General features: G+C 39.6%; 1 protein-coding gene across 1 annotated transcript in view; it reads left to right on the forward strand.

Moving 5' to 3' along the window:
* Positions 1 to 214: 214 nt before the first annotated feature.
* The window catches only part of LOC113028704 (protein NLRC3-like), a 46,197-nt gene continuing 21,790 nt past the window's right edge, over positions 215 to 24,621 (forward strand). Inside the window, exons 1-6 of the mRNA XM_026179087.1 lie at positions 215 to 232; positions 3,012 to 3,090; positions 7,369 to 7,570; positions 7,711 to 9,508; positions 11,585 to 11,758; positions 12,466 to 12,639. Coding sequence (XP_026034872.1) covers positions 3,088 to 3,090; positions 7,369 to 7,570; positions 7,711 to 9,508; positions 11,585 to 11,758; positions 12,466 to 12,639 — 2,351 coding nt within the window. The 5' untranslated portion in view covers positions 215 to 232; positions 3,012 to 3,087. The remainder of the gene's footprint in view (positions 233 to 3,011; positions 3,091 to 7,368; positions 7,571 to 7,710; positions 9,509 to 11,584; positions 11,759 to 12,465; positions 12,640 to 24,621) is intronic.

Genomic DNA, 24,621 nt, shown 5'->3' on the forward strand with positions numbered 1-24,621 from the left:
CTGCTTATGTTTAGCCTGCAAACCAGTTTCTCTTTAGGATAATGAATGAATGTATTCTATGACTTCAATAGGTTCTGTGACTGCAAATGAAAAGCACGTTTTTCTTCTCTAACAGGATCTATGGGAGACCTGCTGGACCTGGACCTGAACCCAGCTGTGTGTCCTTAAAGAGTGACGCGTCTAAAGATGACAAAATTGGTTTTAAAGTCCAGCCTCTGTCTGCTGCAGAGAGGTGAGCTGTTAGTAACACGAACTCTTTGATTTGAACTCTTTGATTTAACTGCTTGATGTTGTTGGATATAAATGGCAGTACAAACACGTCATTCCCTCAATCCCATTTATACTGTCTATTAAAAACAAGTCTGTGGTTTGTAAACAGCTGAAAATCCACTTCCGCAAACAGGTAGTGATGCTTGTGCTCATGTTTTCTTCCATCAGCAATGTTGTGCTGTAACTTTGCTGCACAGATTTCACTTTTATTCATAAAACTCAGAGACTCAAACACTGGTTATTATTTTTTAACTTCTACAAACTAAAGTCACTCTCCACTTTTCTGAAAATCCATCCAGTAACAATCAAACTGTAATCTGCTAAAATGTAGAAAATAAAGTTTCAAAATTCAGTGTCTTAAAACAAGTTCATATATCTTACTGAAATGATACTCTTTAGTGGAGTGTGTCTTATTTTAAGTGTAATGGTATATTTTGACTAGAAATAAGACAAATATACTTACTTATTACAAGATTTTGAGTTTTTGCAGTGTAGTCTAGTTAGCTAGTTGGCCTAGGATAGCCTTGGTGTTCTCCTGGACAAGCTAGAGGAGGTAGCCGGGGAGAGGGACGTCTGGTCTCCTCTGCTTAATCTGCTACACCTGTGACCCTGATATAAGTGGAAGAAAATGGATCAATGTCTGCAAGCTTCAAACATCCATCTGTGCACACAGGCTGTATTGTTAGACTTGCTGAGTTGAATTAGCTGGTAAGACCAGCATCACTCTCTTATTCTGTGTGCTGACCCTGGTTTGGCCCTTGGTGTGGTGATGAAGTCCACTGTGCACTGTCCTTGGCCGTTTATCGAGCCTCTTACTAAAATACACGCACACACCGATCTCTGCTCAGATTCCCCTTTTTATTATTTTCTCTTTTTTTTTCTTGCTCACCGGTCAGTTACATACTCTGCTGCAACCCAGTGCAATCTAGTGGCTGAAGCAAAAAATAGGTCAACATGTTACACACTGCAGATAAACAGGTCAAAGTTAGCAAAACCTTTTAGGTGGGCAGGACTCTGAGAACGTTACGATGGCCAACCTGTCAAAAAGGTGTCAAAGGCAGCATGTGGTAGGACATGATGACCTCTACAAAGTGATACGACTCATCTTTATTTCACCAAGGTTATACATAAAAACAAGGAATTGTACTCTGGTTCACTTTTCTGTGTTCATGAAAAAATATAACCCCATGCTCGCTTCTTCTGCCATTGCACTTGGAGCATGGTACCCAAACTTGGGTGGGGGTGATGATGATATCGCCTCCTCTAAACTGTCGCCCTGGCTCCCACTTACTGTAGCATTTGTGTTATATCTCATTGATCTCTAGCCATGAGAGCAGTTCTTTCTTCTGATGTTGAAACACTGAGCTTCTTTCTCTGTCGATTTGGACGCTAGGTATCTGATGGGTCTCTGCTTTGCATGTTCTGCAACAGTGACATGCTCTCTTACAGGTCGCTCTTTACGCTCAGACAGGAATCTCAGATGGGCAAATCAACTTAGTTTAGACTCTATGGAAGTGCTTCCCAAAGGGAGAGGGGTTCTTATGCGATTTGTCAATTTAACAGACAGTTTAGTAACTATGTTAAACCAAGTTACACCATGGCAGCAACATAAGCACCATTTTAAACTGCAGTTGTTTAATATTTGGTTTTATTGTCCATCAAAAGCCTACTTGTCAAAAGTTTTAGAACACACCAATGTTTCTAGTTATTTATTGCAATTCAAGTCTTTCAACTCCAATGAATAGCTTGAAATGGTACAGTGGTAAGTGGTTACCTTAAAAAAATGTAAGGTTATCCCAAAATGAAAAATAATGTACATTTCAGAATTACACAAAAATGCCTTTTTTTTTAGCCAGAACTACCTCAATTACCTCAAAAGGACAAGATGGTAAGCTGGAAAACATGGAGAAGCCAGAACAGTTTCCAAACTTAAACCCCATCAAGCTGCTTTGGGATGAACTGGACAGAATTAATGTCAGGGTCCCTGGGTCATCGACATAGTGTTTTCAGTTTTGTCATGTTCAGTTTATTTCCCACATCCATGTTTTTCACTTTCTGTTTTCTGTCACCTGTGTATTGTGTTCTGGTTAATTCCATGTATCATTAGTCAGACTAAGTTCAGCTGTGTACTCACTGGTTTCTAATCACTCATCTTCAGTCCTTTGTCATGTCATTGATGTTGTCTACACCATCCGTGTGTCCAGTGTAGCCAGCCAGTTCAGTCATCTCATCATCATCATCAGAGTGTTACATACTACTATCAGACCTATGCTGCATGCAACCAAAGGATGAAACACAAATATCTGACAAAAACGATGCGGCAGTTGTGCTGTATAAAATAATGGGGGGGGCACCAGTTTTAAAGATAAAAAAATTCATTCAACACTGCTCCACTTCAATAAAAATATGACTCATGACACTGATTCTCAAAAAACAGAAACTGTGAGTTTGTGCAGTGCAGACTGTATCCAGTCTTTATTAAGAAAAAGATGGATAAACTAAACTATCAATGTGTCCATGAGCAGTGAGCAGACAGTAATTTTCTATTTTTAATTTAAGAAAAGACTCGACATGCTGGACATCAGTAAGAATTTAAAACAGACTGAAAATGCCCAATGTTTTCAGAAATTTAAGGGTTGACTAAGTTGATTCATATGACGTTGTTTAAGGATTGCCCCTTACCAGAAGAACATTGGATCTTTATCCTGTGCTTGCACTGATTCTTCATGATTCTTCCACAGAGTGGACCAGCAGAACTCAGAGGTTCCCAGTGATCAGTCTGCCCAGCAGCATCAAACACACCTGGACTCCATATTTATGGTCTGTACTTATACAACAAGTACTTTCGCACAGTGCTTTAAGTGGCCCAAAAGAGGTGCCGGTACTCTGTTTTTTTTCCGCCTCCCCTGAGGTAACAACAACTATATTGAATGGGTTTTATGTACAACAGTGAACAGACAACCTTATACAAAATAATAAATCATTTTATTAGTTTGTGGATTTGCTTGAGCTAGAAAGAGCTACTGAACATAAATAAAATGTGCAAAAAGGTATTGAATTTTATTTTTTAAACAAAATGTACATAAAATAAATTATAAACTAATTTGTATTTTGCTCTCTCTCTTGAGTCCCTGCTGGTATCAGCAGCAGCACTTGTAAAGTGTACCTGCAGAGCTTGGTAGTTCTCCCATACTGCTTTCACTGTTCTCTCACTTGAAGCAACCCAAACATAATAACCATAGAACAGTAGAACATAATCTTGAGTCTTGAAGATGGTTCATTTGTTTACCCCTGAAAAATATACAAAAGCAGATTCAGCAAAATACAATCACAGTACACCAAATGAAAAATGAGAAATACTGTACAAATCATTTTATCTAGAAAAGGCTCCAGCACGTTTTGGGCTCCACTTTCCTTTCACTTTGGGCTTCGCAGTTTGTGGATGCTGCACTTCTCCTCCCTAGTGCCAGCCATGTCTGCACATATGTTTGTGCGTTAAACTGATCCAAGGGTGGTCCGTTGCATTTCAGGAAAAATCATATTTGAAAGCCTTTTGATGTCGAGAGAGTTTCTTTTATCTGTCAAAGTATCATTCATTGAGCTGAAAGCTCGCTCGCATTCACTTGTTGATACTGCAATGGTGTGGACAGCTGTAAGAAGCGGCTTCAGGGCTGCTGGTGTCTTGGAAGCTTTAAGGTCTTTATACTCCCTAAATCCTAGGACACTTTCCCTCTCCCCAACTCTGAATCTCTGACATAAACGTCTGACCGCTGCATCCCCATATTGAATATCTAGAGATGCAGCCCAGGAGTCAGACTGGAGGACCTTGATGTCTGAGAGGAGGTGACTATCTGTCTTTTCAGATGAGGTTTTACTGACATGCGAGGAAGTTGTTGGAGTAACATTTTCAGCCAGGCTACGGAAAAATTGGCCATGGTTGATTTTTATAACCCTCTGATTTTCATGCAGGCATACATTTCTGAAGATTTTCTCCTTTTCAGCTTCAATGGCAGTTTGTGTGTAGGGACCAGGTGTGGATACCATTGACTCAAACACCCGGATTTGTCGGTCCAGCTGCCTGTCGGCTTGATCCAAAGTCATGTCCCGTCTCTGGAGCATTCTTGAGAGGTCACTGAGTTTTGTGAGAGCGTCATACATGATGCCAAGATTGACCACAAAAGAAACAGTAGTGAGAACATCATTGAGTCCTTTGTATTTTGCTCTCTCTCTTGAGTCCCTGCTGGTATCAGCAGCAGCACTTGTAAAGTGTACCTGCAGAGCTTGGTAGTTCTCCCATACTGCTTTCACTGTTCTCTCACTTGAAGCAACACAACGCACTGATAAAACACGGCCTATCACAAGGAGACGTTGTCCAACATTGTGAGCACTCTCGGTTAACTCCCTTTGGTTTTTTGGTGATGCATGGTAGAGGGAGTAAAGCTGATCTAAGAATATTTTAAAGTGGTTGATTCCTCTTACCTCCTTCAAAACATCACAAACTGCCAGTTCCAGTCTGTGATTGGAACAATGCCAGACAAACAGGTAAGGGAATTTGGAACAAAGCTGCGCTGCAACTCCTGCTTTCCTCCCAAGCATCACTGAGGCTCCATCACAAGCAAATGCCAACAAATGTTCCTGTAGGTAGTGAGGGTCAAAGCCATTATTATGAAGACATCCTAACAGTGCTTCAGTGATGTCCTTTGCTGTGGTCCCCTGCAGCTCAATCAGTTAAAAAAATATTGTGTCTGGATTTTCACTGGAAATAGCTGACCGCAGGCACACGACAAGCACAGACTTTCCACTTATTGTAGTGGATTCATCAATGAGCACACACAATTTTCTTTCATTCATCACTATGTCATTGACTACCTTCTTTTTCATTTCAGCTGCAATGTGATCCAGTATATTTGCACATGAGTTATTAGAGTGCAAAACTCTGCCCATCTTGACACCATTTAAGACTTGCAACTGGACATCTATTGGCATGTCTGTAAAGGGACGCCCATGCTTGCCAATCTTATAAGCTGTTCTAAACACATTGCAAGTTGAAGCGTAGTCAGCCTTTCTCATATCTTCAATGTGTTTTTACATTGTATTTTGTGTTGCCTTCTCTTTTATTTCAACTGCTTTCTTGTGATAAATTGAGTCTCTGTGCTCTTTTATTTTCTTTCGTAGTGAGTTTTGTTGTGCAGCCTTGTCCCTTCCAAAAGACGAGATTAAGCACCCACTCCACTCCTGCGACACTCTCTGCCCTTGCTGCATGTCCATGCGAGCACAAACTTGACTACACACACTACAGCCCAACTTTTTCTTCCTTCTGATATTTTTATTAAAGTTTTTACATCGACTTTTACAAAAGATAAATTGAACAATATGCCATTTTCTTTTTAAAGAACATAAAGCAATATAAAACATACACTCCCACCTCATAATTATAGCAGTACCAGTGGGTGTACAAACAGAAAAAGGAAAAAGTCCAATCTGATAATACTAGTAACAAACCCAAGGGTACAAGACAACAGTTCCTGAGTGTACAAAGGAGATGTGGGGAGTATCCAAAACCCACACCCCCACACAGACACATAAAAACCAAAACACACAAACAAACAAAACAAAACAAAAAAAAAAAAAGCCCAACTTTTGATTTCTGCTGATCAGCCACTTGTAATTTGTGGAGAAATACCGGACTTGTGCTTGGAACCAACATTCTGGCCACTCGTGCTCGCTAACGCGGCTGTTGTCATCGGTAGAAATGGTGTCATTCTCGTCCTCGTCATCGCCAAAAGTGCCGTCGTCCGCGGCTGCGGCACTAGTGCAGCTTTCATTAGCTTGCGTCTGACTGCAGCGATATCATTCTGGCTTGGTGGGGTGTCAGCCAGCGAGTCCTCTGATTCTGACCTTGTTCTTTTACTACTCAGAGTCTGAAGCCAGGAGAGCATATTAAGTGTTCATTGTTTTTGTATTTTAACCGAGCAGCTGTTTGCGCGTTTTACACACCCTCTCCGGACCACGTTGAGTTGTTGACATGACAACGGCAAAAGCGACGCATGCGCTTTTCACTTGTAAAACACATTGGTGTATGGGTAATGTAGTCTCTGCTCTCGGTGGGACAAATTAGGAAGCGTGCTTGTGAAGGGCGCTCTGAAAAGCGGCAGCGCAGTCAAACGATTATAACAGATGTGCAAATGAGAAAAGCACGTTCTGTTTTTGTTTTTTTTGTCCCATTTGGATCTATAGCCATCAGAATTGTTGTCTTGAGGCCAAGAAAGATGCCAAGTGGATTTATTTTACCAAGTGGATCATCATGGCCTTGCCATATTGGTCCATTTGGTTGACCTTTATTATAATTATGAATTTATTTTATTTTCAGTTGCAAACGGGACAAACATAACTGTGGGATAGGACAGGGGGAAAGAATGAAAGAAAGAGAGGGAGAGAAAGAAAACCAAAGGGGAGAAGAGATGGTGAGAAGGGGGGGAAGAGAGAAAAAAAAAAAACAAACAACAAAAAAAACTCCTGGGTCACCTGTATGGAGAAAAAACCCCAGAGGAGACAGCAAACAACAAAGAGCAACATAATAATAGAAAAAAAAGCACCATCACAATAAACTAGCTAGTCATAGATATCAATAGTTACTAAATAATAAACGATATTGTGCAGCACGCAAGATAGACAGCGCACAGTGTGCTTTGAGGCAGCAGCCAAGAAAGCTGTAGTCTGCGTCTGTGAATACCCATGTGTACACCTGTGTGCATACCTGTGTGGATCAGCATGCTTGCATTCCAAAGGTTTCTCCATGTAATGATCTGCTAGGGAGTGTGGGGAGCCACAGCCCTGTCCTTTATGGTATCATGAAAAACACGTTCTGGGCGCATGGAGAGGTGGCGGTACTCTCAAGAGCTATATTTAGAAGTGGTGGTACTTAGTACCGGCGCGTACCGGCCCACTTAAAGCACTGCTTTCGCATCTATTCTGTTCACAGTCCTCTCCATGCTGCTCTTTGTAGACCAGTGAATTGTCAGTGTGTCCAACATGGATCTTATGTTTGGCTCCATGATTTCCGTCTGATTGGCTCATTCATGAAGTATTCTGTTCCAGTTGCTGGAGGACAACATCATCACTTTTGTGAAGAACGAGCTGAAGAAGATCCAGAAGGTTCTGAGTCTAGATTACCCAGAATGCTTAGAGAGTCAGAGGGAGGAGGAGCAGAGGAGGAGCAGCAGAGAGGCATTTGTGAAGATCACAGTGGAATTCCTGAGGAGAATGAAGCAGGAGAAGCTGGCTGACCATCTGCAGAGGAGTAAGAGGATTTCAATAAATATTTGAGCTGCTGATTGAATAGAAAATTTATTAATGTCTCAAGAGATGCACAACATGTGTTCAAAGTTGTCATATTGAATTTGTAAATCATGAATTCATATCCTTTGTTTATTTATTCAGAACATCTTGCTGAAGTTTGTCAACGTAAACTTAAATCTAAGCTGAAAAAGAAGTCCCAGTGTGTCTTTGAGGGGATTGTGAAAACAGGAAACCCAACCCTTCTGAATCAGATCTACACAGAGCTCTACATCACAGAGGGAGGGACTGCAGAGGTCAATGATGAACATGAGGTCAGACTGATTGAAACAGCATCCAGGAAACCAGACAGACCAGAAACAACCATCAGACAAGAAGACATCTTTAAAGCCTCACCTGGAAGAGATGAACCAATCAGAACAGTGCTGACAAAGGGAGTGGCTGGCATTGGGAAAACAGTCTTAACACAGAAATACACCCTGGACTGGGCTGAAGACAAAGCCAACCAGGACATCCAGTTCATATTTCCATTCACTTTCAGAGAGCTGAATGTGCTGAAAGAGGAAAAGTTCAGCTTGGTGGGACTTGTTCATCACTTCTTTACTGAAACCAAAGAAGCAGGAATCTGCAGCTTTGAAGACTTCCAGGTTGTGTTCATCTTTGATGGTCTGGATGAGTGTCGACTTCCTCTGGACTTCCACAAAACTACAATCCTAACTGACCCTAGAAAGTCCACCTCAGTGGATGAGTTGCTGATAAACCTCATCAGGGGGAACCTGCTTCCCTCTGCTCGCCTCTGGATAACCACACGACCTGCAGCAGCCAATCAGATCCCTCCTGACTATGTTGGCATGGTTACAGAGGTCAGAGGGTTCACTGACCCACAGAAGGAGGAGTACTTCAGGAAGAGATTCATGGATGAGAAGCAGGCCAGAAGGATCATCTCCCACATCAAGACATCACGAAGCCTCCACATCATGTGCCACATCCCAGTCTTCTGCTGGATCACTGCTACAGTTCTGGAGAATGTGCTGGAAACCAGAGAGGGAGGACAGCTGCCCAAGACCCTGACTGAGATGTATATCCACTTCCTGGTGGCTCAGGCCAAAGTGAAGAAGGTCAAGTATGATGGAGGAGCTGAGACAGATCCACACTGGAGTCCAGAGAGCAGGAAGATGATTGAGTCTCTGGCAAAACTGGCTTTTGATCAGCTGCAGAAAGGAAACCTGATCTTCTATGAATCAGACCTGACAGAGTGTGGCATCGATATCAGAGCAGCCTCAGTGTACTCAGGAGTGTTCACACAGATCTTTAAAGAGGAGAGAGGACTGTACCAGGACAAGGTGTTCTGCTTCATCCATCTAAGTTTTCAAGAGTTTCTAGCTGCTCTTCATGTCCATCTGACCTTAGTCAAGTCTGGACTCAATCTGCTGGAAGAACAAAAAACAACCTTCGTGAAGTCTGAAAAAAGAGAATCTGGAGAAACACACTTATACCAGAGTGCTGTGGACAAGGCCTTGCAGAGTCCAAATGGACACCTAGATTTGTTCCTCCGTTTCCTCCTGGGTCTTTCACTGCAGACCAATCAGAATCTCCTACGAGGTCTGCTGACACAGAAACGAAGCTGTTCACTTACCAATCAGGAAACAGTCCAGTACATCAAGGAGATGCTCAGTGAGAATCTGTCTGCAGAGAAAAGCATCAATCTGCTCCACTGTCTGAATGAACTGAATGATCATTCTCTAGTGGAGGAGATCCAACAGTCCCTGAGATCAGGAAGTCTCTCCACAGATAAACCGTCTCCTGCTCAGTGGTCAGCTCTGGCCTTCATATTGCTGTCATCAGGGAAAGATCTAGATGTGTTTGACCTGAAGAAATACTCTGCTTCAGAGGAGGCTCTTCTGAGGCTGCTGCCAGTGGTCAAAGCCTCCAACAAAGCTCTGTAAGTTGTATGTCACAGTAGCATTCACATTAATTGTGGTTAATAGCCTTGTTAAATGATGAAGTAATGTGTCTGATCATGTGTGTTTTGTTTATTTTCATTTTTTATATTTTGTTCCTGTCCTGTTTGTCCATGTAGCTATTGAAATTGTTCTCTGAAGCCATCAGTAGTCCACTTTTCCCCAAGTGGACCCTTATGGCTTTTGCTGTGATTTTACTTGATAGTTATGTTTTATTAGAAGATAATACCAACCCAGACCCCCAACCGGACGGCCAGCTCCTGCTTCTAGCCTCCAGCCCCTGATAGTGAACAGAGAACGGAGGTGTGAACAGACCCCATGCCTCATTCCGCCTGCTCATGTGTGGTTGTCATGAGTGTAAAGTGCATTTAAAACAGGGAAACATAGCATCAATGACCCTCTGTGTTATGGAGTGGGAGGACGGAATTAATTAGGGATCAGGAGGAAAGTATGGGGGGACTAACTACCCCCTACCTGTTGCCTACTCACCTACTGACCGCCATAGGCACCTGGTTCCCCTGTGTTAATAACATGTTAAGCCCTTTGGGGTTTTTAGGTTACAGGTTAAAGTTGACATGGCCAAATCAAATTGACATTTTTTTTCTGCAATTACAATCTCTGTGTAAACCATCTTGGTATCAAAATAAAGCTAACATTGTGACAGGTCATCAGAAGTGCAAACATCAGAGCAGATGCAACTGTATCAAATAACTGACCACAGGAAAAAACAAAAATATGAAGGAGTTTTTCTTTGCTTCATGTTTTATAACACATGCTTTAGTAGATTTAAAAAAAATGAAGAAAACAATGAATCAACAAATGGACATTACCTGTGCAAAGGTCAATGCTGCTGAAGCGAAACAGAACTTTACAGACTGTTGATTTGAGACAGCAAATTAGTTTGCAATTTGTCATAATCTATCAAAGTTGAAATTTCTTTAGTATTCAATAACAGAAAATGAGTTGTTTTTTTTGTAGAAAGTGATTTTTGAAAAAAATTAACAGAACCACAGGATTTTTGTTTTTAGATCTTTATTCAAAATCAGTTTACCTGCTCTTTAGTCATTTGTTGTTTTAATAGTTTGTTGTTTAGATTCTGAAAGAATCTGAGCTTCAAAACTGAAATTGTGACGTTTCTGTGGATATCACACATCCTATATTTATTTAAATAATAGACATGGTAGTACATCCTGTTAAATCAGATATTCTCCCTCCCGCCTCTGCTACTGGAGGGCTGAATAAGCCCAGTTATTTCTTGATACTTCGCACTTTGTGTTTTGTCAGTTGACCAGCATGCCACAAGTGTGTAATGCAAACTTGTGTTTCTTGTGTTTCTTTGGTTTTCACTGTGTAGTCTGGTGTGGCTTACTATACTTGCTGTACACATAAATAAGGGATTGATGAAGAATGATTTAGCTGAAACCCCCCCACCTACCCCCACCCCCTCCCAACATGATCTCTATAAATGAACTGTCTGATATTTCTCTGAAAAATAAATAAAAATGTATCTAAATTGTATAATAAATAATACAAATAATTTTCTTGTTTGCTCTTATTGTCTTATCAGACTGAGTGGCTGTAACCTCTCAGAGAGAAGCCTTGAAACCCTGTCCTCAGTTGTTAGCTCTCAGTCCTCTAGTCTGAAAGAGCTGGACCTGAGTAACAATAACCTACAGGATTCAGGAGTGAAGCTTCTGTGCGTTGGGATAGGAAGTCAACACTGCAAACTAGAAACTCTAAGGTCAGTTCAAGTGACATTTACATTTTTGTTTTTAAAGATTTTTAAAGTTTTTAAAGATTGTGAAAAAAATCACAAAGAAATCTTTATCTTTAAATCTATCTTTCTTTCTGTTGTTTTATTGTTGTGTTCCTAGTAAAAATGTGAAATTTCTTACTTGGCTAATTTAGTTTAACAATCAGGTCAGAATTCATGAAGGTACACACACACACACACACACACACAAACATTACATATTGCCAAATCTAGTTACTACTTGCTGTACTATGAATACACTTTAATAACTGGGTTATTTGTCTTTGTGTTCATAATTTTTCAGACTAACTGACTGTAGCCTGACAGAGAAAAGCTGTGAACATCTGTCATCTGTTATGAACTCTCCGTCCTCCAGTCTGAGAGAGCTGGACTTGAGTAATAATGACCTACAGGATTCAGGAGCGAAACTTCTGTGTGCTGGTGTAGAAAGTCAACACTGCAAACTAGAAACTCTAAGGTTAGTTCAAGATATATTTATAGTTTTTGTCAATGATTCAGAAAAATACAAGTTACTAAGAAGCTGATCTTTATGTGTGTGTTGTTGTATCTTTGTGTTATCAGTAAAAATTTGACATTTCTAATGTGGCTAACATGGTTTAATATTCAAGCCAGAATTCACACAAGAACGGGATAACATTACATATTGCCAAATCTAGTAACTCCTCACTGTACCATGAATGCACATTAATAAATGTGTTATTTGTCTGTGTTTTAAAAATCTTTCAGACTAACTGGCTGTAACCTAACAGAGACAAGCTGTGAAGATCTGTCAACAGTTGTGAGCTCCCAGTCCTCTAGTCTGAGAGAGCTGGACATGAGTAACAATGACCTACAGGATTCAGGAGTGAAGCTTTTGTGTGCTGGAATAGCAAGTCAGCACTGTAAACTGGAGAAACTAAGGTCTGATTAAGTGATGTTTACATGTCTTTTTCAGTGATTTAGAAAAAATTACCAACAAGCTGAAATGTATCAATTTGCTGTTGTATCTTTGTGTTATAAGTAAACATTAGACATTTCTAATGTGGCTAAAATAATTAAATATTCAACTCAAAATTCGTGCAAAAACCGGATAACATTACATATTGCCAAATAAAATAACTCCCCAGTACCATAAATACACTTTAATAAATATGATATTTTGTCGTTCTGTTCATTATTTTTCAGACTAACTGACTGTAGCCTAACAGAGACAAGCTGTGAAGATCTGTCATCAGTTATGAGCTCCCAGTCCTCTAATCTGAGAGAGCTGGACCTGAGTAACAATGACCTACAGGATTCAGGAGTGAAGCTTCTGTGTGCTGGACTAACAAGTCAGCACTGTAAACTAGAGAAACTAAGGTCTGATCCAGTTGTATTTAAGTTTTTTGTTAGTGATTGAGAAAAAAAATCTAAGAAGCTGGCCTTTATCCATGTATTTTGTGTTATTAGTAAAACTTTAAATTTCTAACATGGTTCACTTGGTTAATCAATCAAGTCAAAATTCATGGAAGAACAGGAACAACATTGCATTGCCAAAAGTAGTAACTCCTCCACGAGTGATGAATACACTTTAAGACCAATGTCATTTTTCTTTCTGTTTATAATTTTATAGGCTAAGTAGCTGTAACCTCTCAGAGACAAGTTGTGAAGCTCTGTCCTTAGTCCTCAGTTCCCAATCATCTAGTCTGAGAGAACTTGACCTGGGTAACAACAACCTTCGGGATTCAGGGTTGAAGATGCTCAACACTCCAAACTCGACAATTATCAGGTCAGATCAAGATTATTTTTCTTTTAAAAATGACCAGCAAGAATTAGAGGTAATGAGGAGATTGATTGCACGCTATTAGGACATGGAGCTGTGCCCATGAGCAGAGTTTTGATTTATTAAATGTATCTGTTTTTGATTTACTTGTTTTGAAAATATGTTGTTTAACATATATTTTTACAATAATAATAATAACTAGAAAGCGAAAATTTCTGAAGAAATTTTAAGTGTGCCTATGCCGCCGCTAATCAGTGTAGTTTGCCATTCAAACGGCTACAGAGAGCAAAACTCAGCAGAGCAGCCATTCTCCACCATGAACTATGATAAAACCCAAACACCGCTCGCGCCTCACAGATGACAGCTTACGGTTTTGTGTAAAGATGAGGTGACTTCGTACAGCCCCGATTTGTAGACGCTGTGCGCAGAGGTTCATAAGCAGACCCGACAATGTTTGCATAAACACGCTTTGAAGCATTACGTTATGGACCACTTTTCACACATAGTTGCTGTACCCACACAGCCGGCTGTAGCTTTTCATCTTACATCCCGACGCATACAAAAAAAAATAAAATAAAATAAAACAGCCGAGAGAACACAGACTTTACGCCTGAGAGGCGTGATTGCAGATGCCGCTGAGGTTGGTCCACCTCCCCTGCAGCGGCACTGCAGACCACGCCCTGCCACACACATCAAACACGTAAAATAAATATTTATGCAGTTTTGCATTCACTTTTTGTTTTTTTTTTGTTATTTTTACACAGTGTTCTGAATGTTTAACGATGGTCTACAGCCAATCTTGTGTATTATTATACAAACTTTGGTTGTAAGATTCAGATAACTATTTAATAAAAGCTAAATATTTTATATGAGAGTAAGAAAGAAAAGTATATCTTTGTGTCCCCCTCTCCCTGTTAATGCCCTACCTGGCCCCAGGTAGTTCAATTCAACCAGGCATTCAATTTGTGGCTCGGACTGTTTCGTTTATTCAGATGCTGGGGCAAACACCACTCCAACTCTGCTGCTGGCCCTTTGCACATCACAGTAAACACTGCGTGATTATCAACATAGTAAAATACAACAACATATATATAAAAAAAACACATTAAGCAAAAATAATCATGTTTTTACAAAATTCCACGGTCTCAGGAATGAGTATGACACAAAACTAACATAGCAGGATTACCAGCAAACTGCAGCTGAAAAGCTAATGCTTCATCTTAGTCAATTACTAAAATGAATCAGTAACATCAGTAAGCATGGACGCGGTTCAGTTGTGAGTTGGTAATATCCATTTTAAAGTTAGTGCTTAGCATCTCTTATAACACTAAATAAAGAGAATAGACAAGTCAAATACTCAAATATAAACATAATACAACATAGTTAACATAATCAAATATAAAGATCAGAAATATATAATACACTTCAAACTGCTCACACTATGCAACTAAATAGCATTAGTGCGAGGTTAAGCAACCGTCAGTACACAGGAACTACTTCCGGTAGTTATACAAGCAGCAACATCGTGAGAAATCTCTTGCTAATATGGGATGTATTGACAAAACGAGCAGATATTTGACGTTTACACACCTACATTCTCACCTGAAAATATCTTAAAAGTTTACTTTGTGACCTAGAAACACGAATAAGAGCAATATATTAAACGAAATGATGGCCGCCATTGTTTCACTCGGTAGAGGCGTGCTTTGCATTGTGGGATTTTGAGTTTTAAGGCAAATTTGCACTAAAATGTAAATATTTACAAAACTATAAAAGTTATGAACACCAAAAGTCATAGCATAGTAGTCCAGACCCAGCCGCACAAAATGATGTAACATATATAACCCGTCAGTACGCAAGAACTACTTCCAGTAGTTATACAAAATAAAAGCGTCCCCCATTATAATTCGCTATAATGCTCTTATTGTGAAGGGCAAGCGGGACGCCATACTTCCGGTCAAACTACGTTCACTAGCTAGCCGCGGCTAGCAGCAACATCGTGAGAAATCTCTTGCTAATATGGGATGTTTTGACAAAACGAGCAGATATTTGACGTTTACACACCTACATTCTCGCCTGAAAATATCTTAAAAGTTTACTTTGTGACCTAGAAACATGAATAAGACGAATATATTACACGAAGTGGGAGCCGCCATTGTTTCACTCGGTAGAGGCGTGCTTTGCATTGTGGGATTTTGAGTTTTCAGGCAAAGCATTGTGGGATGTGGAATTTTAAGGCAAATTTGCACTAAAATGTAAATATTTACAAAACTATAAAAGTTATGAACACCAAAAGTCATAGCATAGTAGTCCAGACCCAGCCGCACAAAATGATATAACATATGTAACCCTTGTGTCAAAACTGTGCGGCACATAAGCGTGGGAAAATTTTCACTAAAATATTAATATTTAAAAAACTATAGAAGTAATAACCACCAAAAGTCATAGCAACTCATTCCAGCTCCAGCCGCACACAATGATATATCATATGTGAACCTTGTCTCAAAACTGTGGGGCAAGTTACGGTCCAAAATTTCAGGCGGAAAAAGAATAATAATAACTAGAAAGCGAAAATTTCTGAAGAAATTTTAAGTGTGCCTATGCTACTGCCAATGAGTGTAGTTTGCTTTTAATGTGGTGCAATAAGTGCAGGTTGCCATTTATAACAATAGGGGGGAGCAATATGCAACATGAGCATAGTTTGCTATTTATACCACAAGAGGGAGGGAAATTGAATACAGCTGATTTTCAAGTTAAAGAAAAGTAAGCTGTATTGTGATCTCTGCTATATGCAGTGCAGCATACAGAGATGAGAGAAAGATGCTCCAGTTACACCATTACAAAAGAAGTTAATCGATATAAAATAAATTATGTTTAAGTCTGAGGTGTTCAAGAGAAGTTACAATTTAGATTTTACAGTTTTGAGTCGTTTAAAGTGAACAGTTTAACAGATTGTAAACCAAAGTAAGTTTTCTTGGTAGAAAAAAAAGCCCATTAAGCGGTATTCAATTTGTATTTCAAAGGTATTTTAATGTGAAAAGGGAAAATTATGCAAATTATGAAATTTCCCCTTGTGGGACTAATAAAGGTATCTTATTGTATTCAAACTATATTTTGTACAAATACCATTTACAATAATGTATTCCATTTAAACATGATATTTAGATTGTGGTAAACAGCAAAGCAATATAAAATAAGGAAAAAGGAAACCATTCAAGTAACTTTATATTATGAACCGAAGAGTAAGGAAAAGTATGAATGAAAAGCATACAAGCATTAATGTATATAGATAAACCCAACAATCATATGACCCCCTATGAGCAAGCACTTTGGCGACAGTGGGAGGGAAAAACTCCCTTTTGACAGGAAGAAACCTCCGGCAGAACCAGGCTCAGGGAGGGGCAGCCATCTGCCGCGACCGGTTGGGGTGAGATGCAAACAAATCAAAAACTGTCCACAGAGCTACAGGGGGCACACTGGGATCGCAACAGCAGCCATAGAGGGAGACAGATTAGGATGTTCTTTCCAGTACTGAAGTAGGTCGCTTTTCTTATGTGTGCGTTTTTCTCTGAGAGGTAGGTCTCCACTTTAGTTTCTTCTCATGAGGCATTCACGGATACTTCTGGATAAGGGTCATTTGGAAGCAAGAGGTTGGCTGACTTTGCAAAAACAGCTAGAAAACAGATAAAAGCAAAACACAATTTAAAACAAAACAAGAGACATCACAAAGCGCAGGTTTCAGTTAGCGAACTGGCAAGTCATGATGTTCTAATAAATATTTGCAAAAATAAATGTAACTTTAGAACTAAATTACCCAAAACTAAATTAAAAAGGAAGTAAAAGAGAGAAATTTGTTTAATACTGGTGTCTTTTGATTAAGTAAGTTGCCATGTGAGGTAAAACCACACGTGGCTGTAATTTGGTGGCCTGTATATAGTTCCAATCAAAGCGTATAGTTGGCTTAAATGGGTTTAATACTGGTGTCTTTTGATCACTTGACTGTATATAAACCTGTTGAACAAAAGGTGCATTTTAATTTCACTATACCTGCCCATCCTTGTAGCTGGTTTCTAGAAGAGTGGCACAGTTTCAACATCAGTGTAGAGCTTCTCCACTGCCTTCACTGGACAGAACACATCTGAGGAGTTATGAATGAATGGATGACTTAATGAATGGATGAGATTATAGTTTGTTTCAAACACTATCAATACCAAATGTTGCAATATAAAGAAAGAATCAAAAAAAAAAATACAAATGACCTGTTATGGCAGGGATCCCATCAGGTGCAGTTGCAGTCTTTCTGTTCACGTTTCTGGTCAGCTCTTCAATGGATGACAGCACATCAGCAGTCTTATCTATGAGCTCCCACTGGTGAGCTGTCAGTGTTGCTGGTAGAGCGTGCTCAGTCGCAAAGACATGAAGATCACGTTTTTGTTGCAGTAGGCTTCGCACCACGTAGAGGCTGGTGTTCTGTTGTGTCTGCGTATAAGAGAACATGATTGACTTTATTTTTCAACAAATTCGGTTCAGAGTGTATAGGAATTAATAAAATAGAAGTACATTAAAGAACAAAGGGGATACAACAAAATTCTTGCTTTCATAATGCTAACATGTAACCATATGTCTTTAACATTTAATGGTAATGTAACTGTCCACTATAAATCCTTAATGGAGGAAGACGTTTTTTTAAATTTACCTTGCTGCCTGGAGGACATAAGGAGGTGGGTCTATTCTCCGTTACCAAGGACAACCTGGCTGGTGCTGTCTGCCAACCCAGGAAAAACAGTATATAATGTTAAGACATTAAGTGACCTGACACATTAATTTCACTCTAAAATGCAATGCATGGCATGAACTGGTATGCCAGTTGGGTAACAGATCGTTTTTCTAGTGGACGTGTGTACAGTTAGTCAAAATTATAAAACCTACTAACAGATTTGAAACAGAATGGAATATTTGATACTGAACAGTAGTGGTTACTAAACTTACAAAGCAATAAAAAAGAAAATCCCTGCTGTTTGCATAATGCTGAGATGTAACCATGAATATGTCTATAACATGTAATTGTCTGTTGTAAATTCTTAATAGAGGAATATTTTTTGATATTTACCTTGATACCTGGGGAACATAAGGAGGTGGGTCTATCCTGTGTTTCCAAGGATAACCTTGCTGGTGCTATCTGCTAAAAGGGTATAGAAGACATTAAGTGACCTGACACATTCATTTCATTTAAATGCTCTGCATACCATGCACTGTTATGCCAGTTGTGTGACATTATAACAAACAATCCTAAACTGTATGGGTAGGTGTTCTTAACTGTCTCAAACGTGTTTCGAAAACTGTTCAACTGTCTGTGATCACTACTATATCTTCATTACCTGGTCAGATGGAAAACTACTGACTGCCTCATCTTGGTTGTGGCCAGTGAGCATTGGGACAGCAGGATCGACCAGGTCAAGTGGTTTCCAGCGCTTCTTTTGTGCCTGGGATCTTTTATTTTTTCTCGGCATCTGGTAGAATGTCAGCAGAAAAACAGAATATTAATTGTTGGCATTTCAAGGATGTGATCAGACCCAGCTTTCATTTTAAGTCAAGCATAATAACCAGGTAGCTGCATTGGTAGCCAAAAGACTTTACAATGCAGTAAATCGACAAACAGTAAATGAATCAAAAATTCTGATGTATACCAGCAATTTTTTATTTTAACCCTCTGATACACAAGATAACTACAAGAACCAAAAAATAATAATAAATCTCTCTTTTCTTTAAATAGACATATTGATAGTGTCACTGCCCGGTCTTAAGGCTTTGTTAAGTAAAGTTCCATAACAGTTTGTATATTGTAATTGGGAAAGTGATTACCTTGAAAGTTGGGAGGCAGATTTGTTGACCACGACAACTACTCCATTTTGGTGTACAGTAATTGGGAAAGTAATTACCTTGCAAAGCTGGGAGGCAGTGTTGTTGCTGGGGCGCTGGTAGAATGCCAGCAGCAAGCAAACCCAGATGTTCACAGCTCCTACTTAACACCTTAAACTTTCCAAACAAATCTTACAAGAACATTTGGCAAAGTGATTGGCTTGCAAACCTAGGAGACAGTCTTGTTGCCCACAACAGTTTTGTTATAGAGTAATTGGAAAATTGGGTACCTTGCAAGGCTTACAGGCAGTCTCGTAGCTGGGAGGCAGTCTTGTTGCTGGGGCTCTGGCAAAATGCCAGCAGCAAGCAGACCCAGATGGTCACAGCTCCTACTTAACACCTTAAACTTTGCAAACAAATCTCATAAGAACAATTAGCAAACTGATTGGCTTGTAAAGCTGAAATGTAGCCTTGTACTGTCTGGTTTGAATGTCCCACTGAGAGACAAAGAGGAACTTTACTGTTTGGAAGGGAGTAAAAACACTGTACCATCTAATCTTAAGTTTTAATTACAAACAACGGCTCTGGAATAAAATGGCATCCAGTGCTAAACACACCTATTTTCTAGATATCAGCTGAACACACACATAGAAAATATAAGGGGGGCACTTACCTTGGCTGAAGCAAGAGTTGAGGTGTTAAAGGCTGCTGTAGTTAACGCCTTATAAAAACAGAAAAAGAGGTGTGAAACGCGGCTACAACGAAGCTATTGTTGCAGACGCGGGGACAGTCACCTCTTAAGTTTTAATTACAAACGATACCTCTGGAATAAAGTGACATCCAAGTGCTAACCACACAATCATTTTGTAGATATCAGCGTCAAGACACAGAAAATCACTTTCAAAGGTGGAGGGGACGGAGACTCTTACCTTCGCTGAATTGCCGCTAACTAGCTTAGCATCGTGATCAATGACCTGCATTGGCCTGCATTTGTATAGCGCTTTACTAGTCCATAGGACCCCAAAGCGCTCTACACTATATTCAGTCATTCACCCATTCACACACTGGCGATAGCAAGCTACATTGTAGCCACAGCTGGCCTGGGGCACACTGACAGAGGCGAGACCACCGAGACAAAGGACGTGAAACGCGATCGCCAAGATACACATACAAAGAAAAAATCACTTCGCTTCTTAAAAGTTTTAATTACAAACGATACCTCTGGAATAAAGTGACGTCCAAGTGCTAACCACACCATCATTTTGTAGATACCTCATTTGTAGATACCATCATTTTGTAGACCTCGGCTGAATACCCGCTAACTAGCTTTAGCATCGTGCCGAACAAAGAACTCGCCAAGAATCACAAAAAAAAAAAGAAAATCACTTTCAAAGCTATGTTTCAAACCAGAGAGGGAGGGAGATACGCTTAATTTAGCCGAATAGCCACTAACCACACAGCCATTTTGTCGATATCAGCGTCAAGAAAAAAATCACTTTCAAAGGTCAATTTCAAACGGAGGAGGGACGGACACGCTTACCTCAGCTAAATACCCGCTAACTAGCTTTAGCATCCAGCTTCACCACGAGACAAAGAAATCACCCAAACACGCATAAATTCCAATCCAGGCAGAGAGACATACGCATAAATAAATCACTTTCAAACCGGGAGACGCTTAATATCCACTAAATAGCTTTAGCATCGTGCCGAACATGACCACGACAGACAAAGAATCACCCAGTCACATGAAAAAAATCGCGATCGCCAAGATACACATACAAAGAAAAAATCACTTCGCTTCTTACAAGTTTTAATTACAAACGATACCTCTGGAATAAAGTGACGTCCACACCATCATTTTGTAGATACCTCATTTGTAGATACCATCATTTTGTAGACCTCGGCTGAATACCCGCTAACTAGCGTTAGCATCGTGCCGAACATGACCACGACAAAGAATCACCCAGACACATTAAAAAATCACTTTCAAAGCTAAATTTTAAACCGGAGAGAGAGAGATACACTTACCTTGTCAAACCTTACACTGTTGTTCCGAATACTTCAGAAAATGACGTTCAAATCTCAATTTCAAAACGTAGGAGAGGTGGACAGATGCATGCGGGTCCAGCATACGCTACGGTGTCTTCTAAGGTCAATTTCAAACTGGAGGAGGGGCGGACTGACGCGCGCCGTTGATAGTGTCATCATTACGTTAATCCGCCGCACCACTCCCGGCATACCACTAGAATAAAGGAATTATCGGCCCATATTAACAAAAAATAAGTCCAGTGTGAAACAGTCGCTTGGCGAGCGATCGGGTGGTTTAGCGAGTGTCAGCCTCTTAAGTTTAAGACAAGCCCAGCTGCTTTTTAAGCGACGCGGCGCTAGCTAGCAAGCTAGCGTCAGTACACAGGAACTACTTCCGGTAGTTATACAAAATAAAAGCGTCCCCCATTATAATCCGCTATAATGCTCTTATTGTGAAGGGCAAGCGGGACGCCATACTTCCGCTGTGCGCGCCGTTGATATTGTCGTCATTACGGTAATCCAAATACTCCCGACATACCACTCGAGTGAGCCAGCACACCACAAATGAAGTTTGCCTTAAGTTGTTCTCCATTCATTTCAATGGGAAAAAACTTGCATTAAAATATTCATATTTAAAAAACTATAGAAGTAATAAACACCAAAAGTCATAGCAACTCATTCCAGCTCCAGCCGCACAAAATGACATAACATATGTGAACCTTGTCTCAAAACTGTCGGGTGAGTTACAGTCCAAAATTTCAGGCGGAAAAATAATAATAACTAGAAAAAAATTGCATTTCCTGCGAAAATGCTGTGTGGATGCCTTTATGCTGAGGATGTCTGCTGAAAAAAGCTGAAAAAGTTGAAAAAAACAAAACAAAAAAAATATTGCCCTGAGCGGGATTCGAACCTGGCCCTTCTGGTACTCAAGGGAGGTTCTCATCTCACTGCGCCACAGTCATTCTCTCAAAGAAGAGGTGGAGAGACTGACAATTGTGCTGAAATGAGCAGAAGAGGCTTAGAATTGTGCTGATAAGAGGTGGAAAGGCTGAAAATGTTTCAGAAGAGGTGAATAAGCAGAATTTGGGCAGAAAAGAGGTGAAAACTCTGAATATTTTGCTGAAAAGAGTTCAATCAGTAAAATTTCTTCTGAAAAGAGTTCAATCAGCAGAATTTTGCTGAAAAATGTTTTTTTCTGAAAACAGCAGAAAAAACTGAAAATTTTGCTGAAAAGAGTTGAATGAGCAGAATTCTGCTGAAAAGAGTTGAATGAGCAGAATTTCTGCTGAAAAGAGTTGAATGAGCAGAATTCTGCTGAAAAGAGTTCAATCAGTAAAATTTCTGCTGAAAAGAGTTTAATCAGCAGAATTTCTGCTGAAAAGAGTTTAATCAGCAGAATTATTGCTAAAAAGAGTTGAATGAGCAGAATTCTGCTGAAAAGAGGTTTTTGCTGAAAACAGCTGAAAAAGCTGGTATTTTTGCTGAAAAGTGGTGAAAAAACTTAAAATTCTAATGAAAAGGGGTGAAAAAGCTGATATTTGTGTTGAAGAAAGTTAAAAAAGTTTAACTGTTAACTGAAAGAAATATTGCCATAAGCGGGATTTGAACCCCGGCCTCCCAGTCTGAGAACGGATGCTCATCTCACTGAGCTAAAACACAGGTCAACCCGGCAAGGAAAATCAGTGAGGCCACTGATGATATGGCAGAAATGGGCAAAAAATATTGCAAAAAAAATTCAATATCTCAAAAAGTATAGAAGTTATGAGCACCAAAAGTCATAGCAGGCATTAGCAGAAAGAGCAGAATTTTTTAAAGTTTGAATGGCGAAAATCGGCTGAAAACTGTGGGAGTAGTTGAGTGCCAAAAAGTGTACGGAAGCAACTTGAAGAAAAGACTAGAAAAACTAGAAAAATTTGCATTTCCTGCGAAAATGCTGTGTGGATGCCTTTACGCTGAGGATGTCTGCTGAAAAAAGCTGAAAAAGTTGAAAAAAAAAAATTATTGCCCTGAGCAGGATTCGAACCTGGCCCTTCTGGCACTCAAGGCAGATTCTCATCTAACTGCGCCACAGTCATTCTCACAAAGAAGAGGTGGAGAGACTGACAATTGTGCTGAAATGAGCAGAAGAGGCTGAGAATTGTGCTGATAAGAGGTGGAAAGGCTGAAAATGTTTCAGAAGAGGTGAATAAGAAGAATTTTTGCTGAAAAGAGGTGAAAACTCTGAATATTTTGCTGAAAAGAGTTCAATCAGCAAAATTTCTTCTGAAAAGAGTTCAATCAGCAGAATTTTGCTGAAAAATGTTTTTTTCTGAAAACAGCAGAAAAAACTGAAAATTTTGCTGAAAAGAGTTGAATGAGCAGAATTCTGCTGAAAAGAGTTCAATGAGCAGAATTCTGCTGAAAATAGTTTTTTGCTGAAAACAGCTGAAAAAGCTGGTATTTGTGCTGAAAACAGCAGAAAAAACTGAAAATTTTGCTGAAAAGAGTTCAATCAGAAGAATTCTGCTGAAAAGAGGATAAGTGGTGAAAAAACTCAAAATTGTGCTGAAAAGGGGTGAAAAAGCTTGAATTTGTGTTGAAAAGAGTTAAAAAAGTTTAAGTATTGACTGAAAGAAATGTTGCCATAAGCGGGATTTGAATCCGGGCCACCCAGTCTGAGAACGGACGCTCATCTCACTGAGCTAAAACACAGGTCAAGCCGGCAAGGAAAACCAGTGAGGCCAAGGATAATATGCAAAAAAGGGCAAAAAATATTGAAAAGAAAAATCAATATCTCAAAAAGTATAGAAGTTATGAGCACCAAAAGTCATAGCTGGAATTAGCAGAAAGAGCAGAATTTTTTAAGATTTGAACTTAGAAAATCGGCTGAAAACTGAGGGAGTAGTTAAGCGCCGAAAAGCGTACGGAAGCAACTTGAAGAAAAGACTAGAAAAACTAGAAAAATTTGCATTTCCTGCGAAAATGCAGTGTGGATGCCTTAACGGCTGAAGATATCTGCTGAAAAAAGCTGAAAAAGTTGGAAAAAAAAAAAAAAAAAAAAAAGATGCCCTGAGCAGGATTCAAACCTGGCCCTCCTGATCAAAGGGCAGCTATTTAGCTCACTGAGCTAAACACTTTCTCACAAAGAAAAGGTGGAGAGATTGACAATTGTGCTAGCAGAATTTGGGCAAAAAAAAAGGGGGTGAAAATTCTGCTGAAAAGAGTTCCATCAGCAGAATTTCTGCTGAAAAGAGGTGAATGAGCAGAATTCTGCTGAAAAGAGTTTTTTTCTGAAAACAGCAGAAAAAACTGAAAATTTTGCTGAAAAGAGTTGAATGAGCAGAATTCTGCTGAAAAGAGGTTTTTGCTGAAAAAGAGCTGATAAAGTTTGGATTTGTGCTGAAAAGGGGTTAAAAAAACTGAAAATTTTGCTGAAAAGGGGTGAATAAAATGAAATTTGTGTTGAAAAGAGTTTAAAAAAAGTTTAACTGTTAAGTGAAAGAAATGTTGCCATAAGCTGGATTTGAACCCAGGCCTCCCAGTCTGAGAACGGATGCTTATCTCACTGAGGTAAAGCACAGCTCAGCCCATCATGCAAAATCAGTGACCACATTGATAATGTGTTCCATTCATTTCAATGGTCAAAAGTCATAACACACATCAGCAGAAATAGCAGAATTTTTTAAAGTTTAAACATAGCATTTCTGCTAAAA

The sequence above is a fragment of the Astatotilapia calliptera genome, chromosome 9 (genome assembly GCF_900246225.1).
Source record: "Astatotilapia calliptera chromosome 9, fAstCal1.2, whole genome shotgun sequence".
NCBI lineage: Eukaryota > Metazoa > Chordata > Actinopteri > Cichliformes > Cichlidae > Astatotilapia > Astatotilapia calliptera.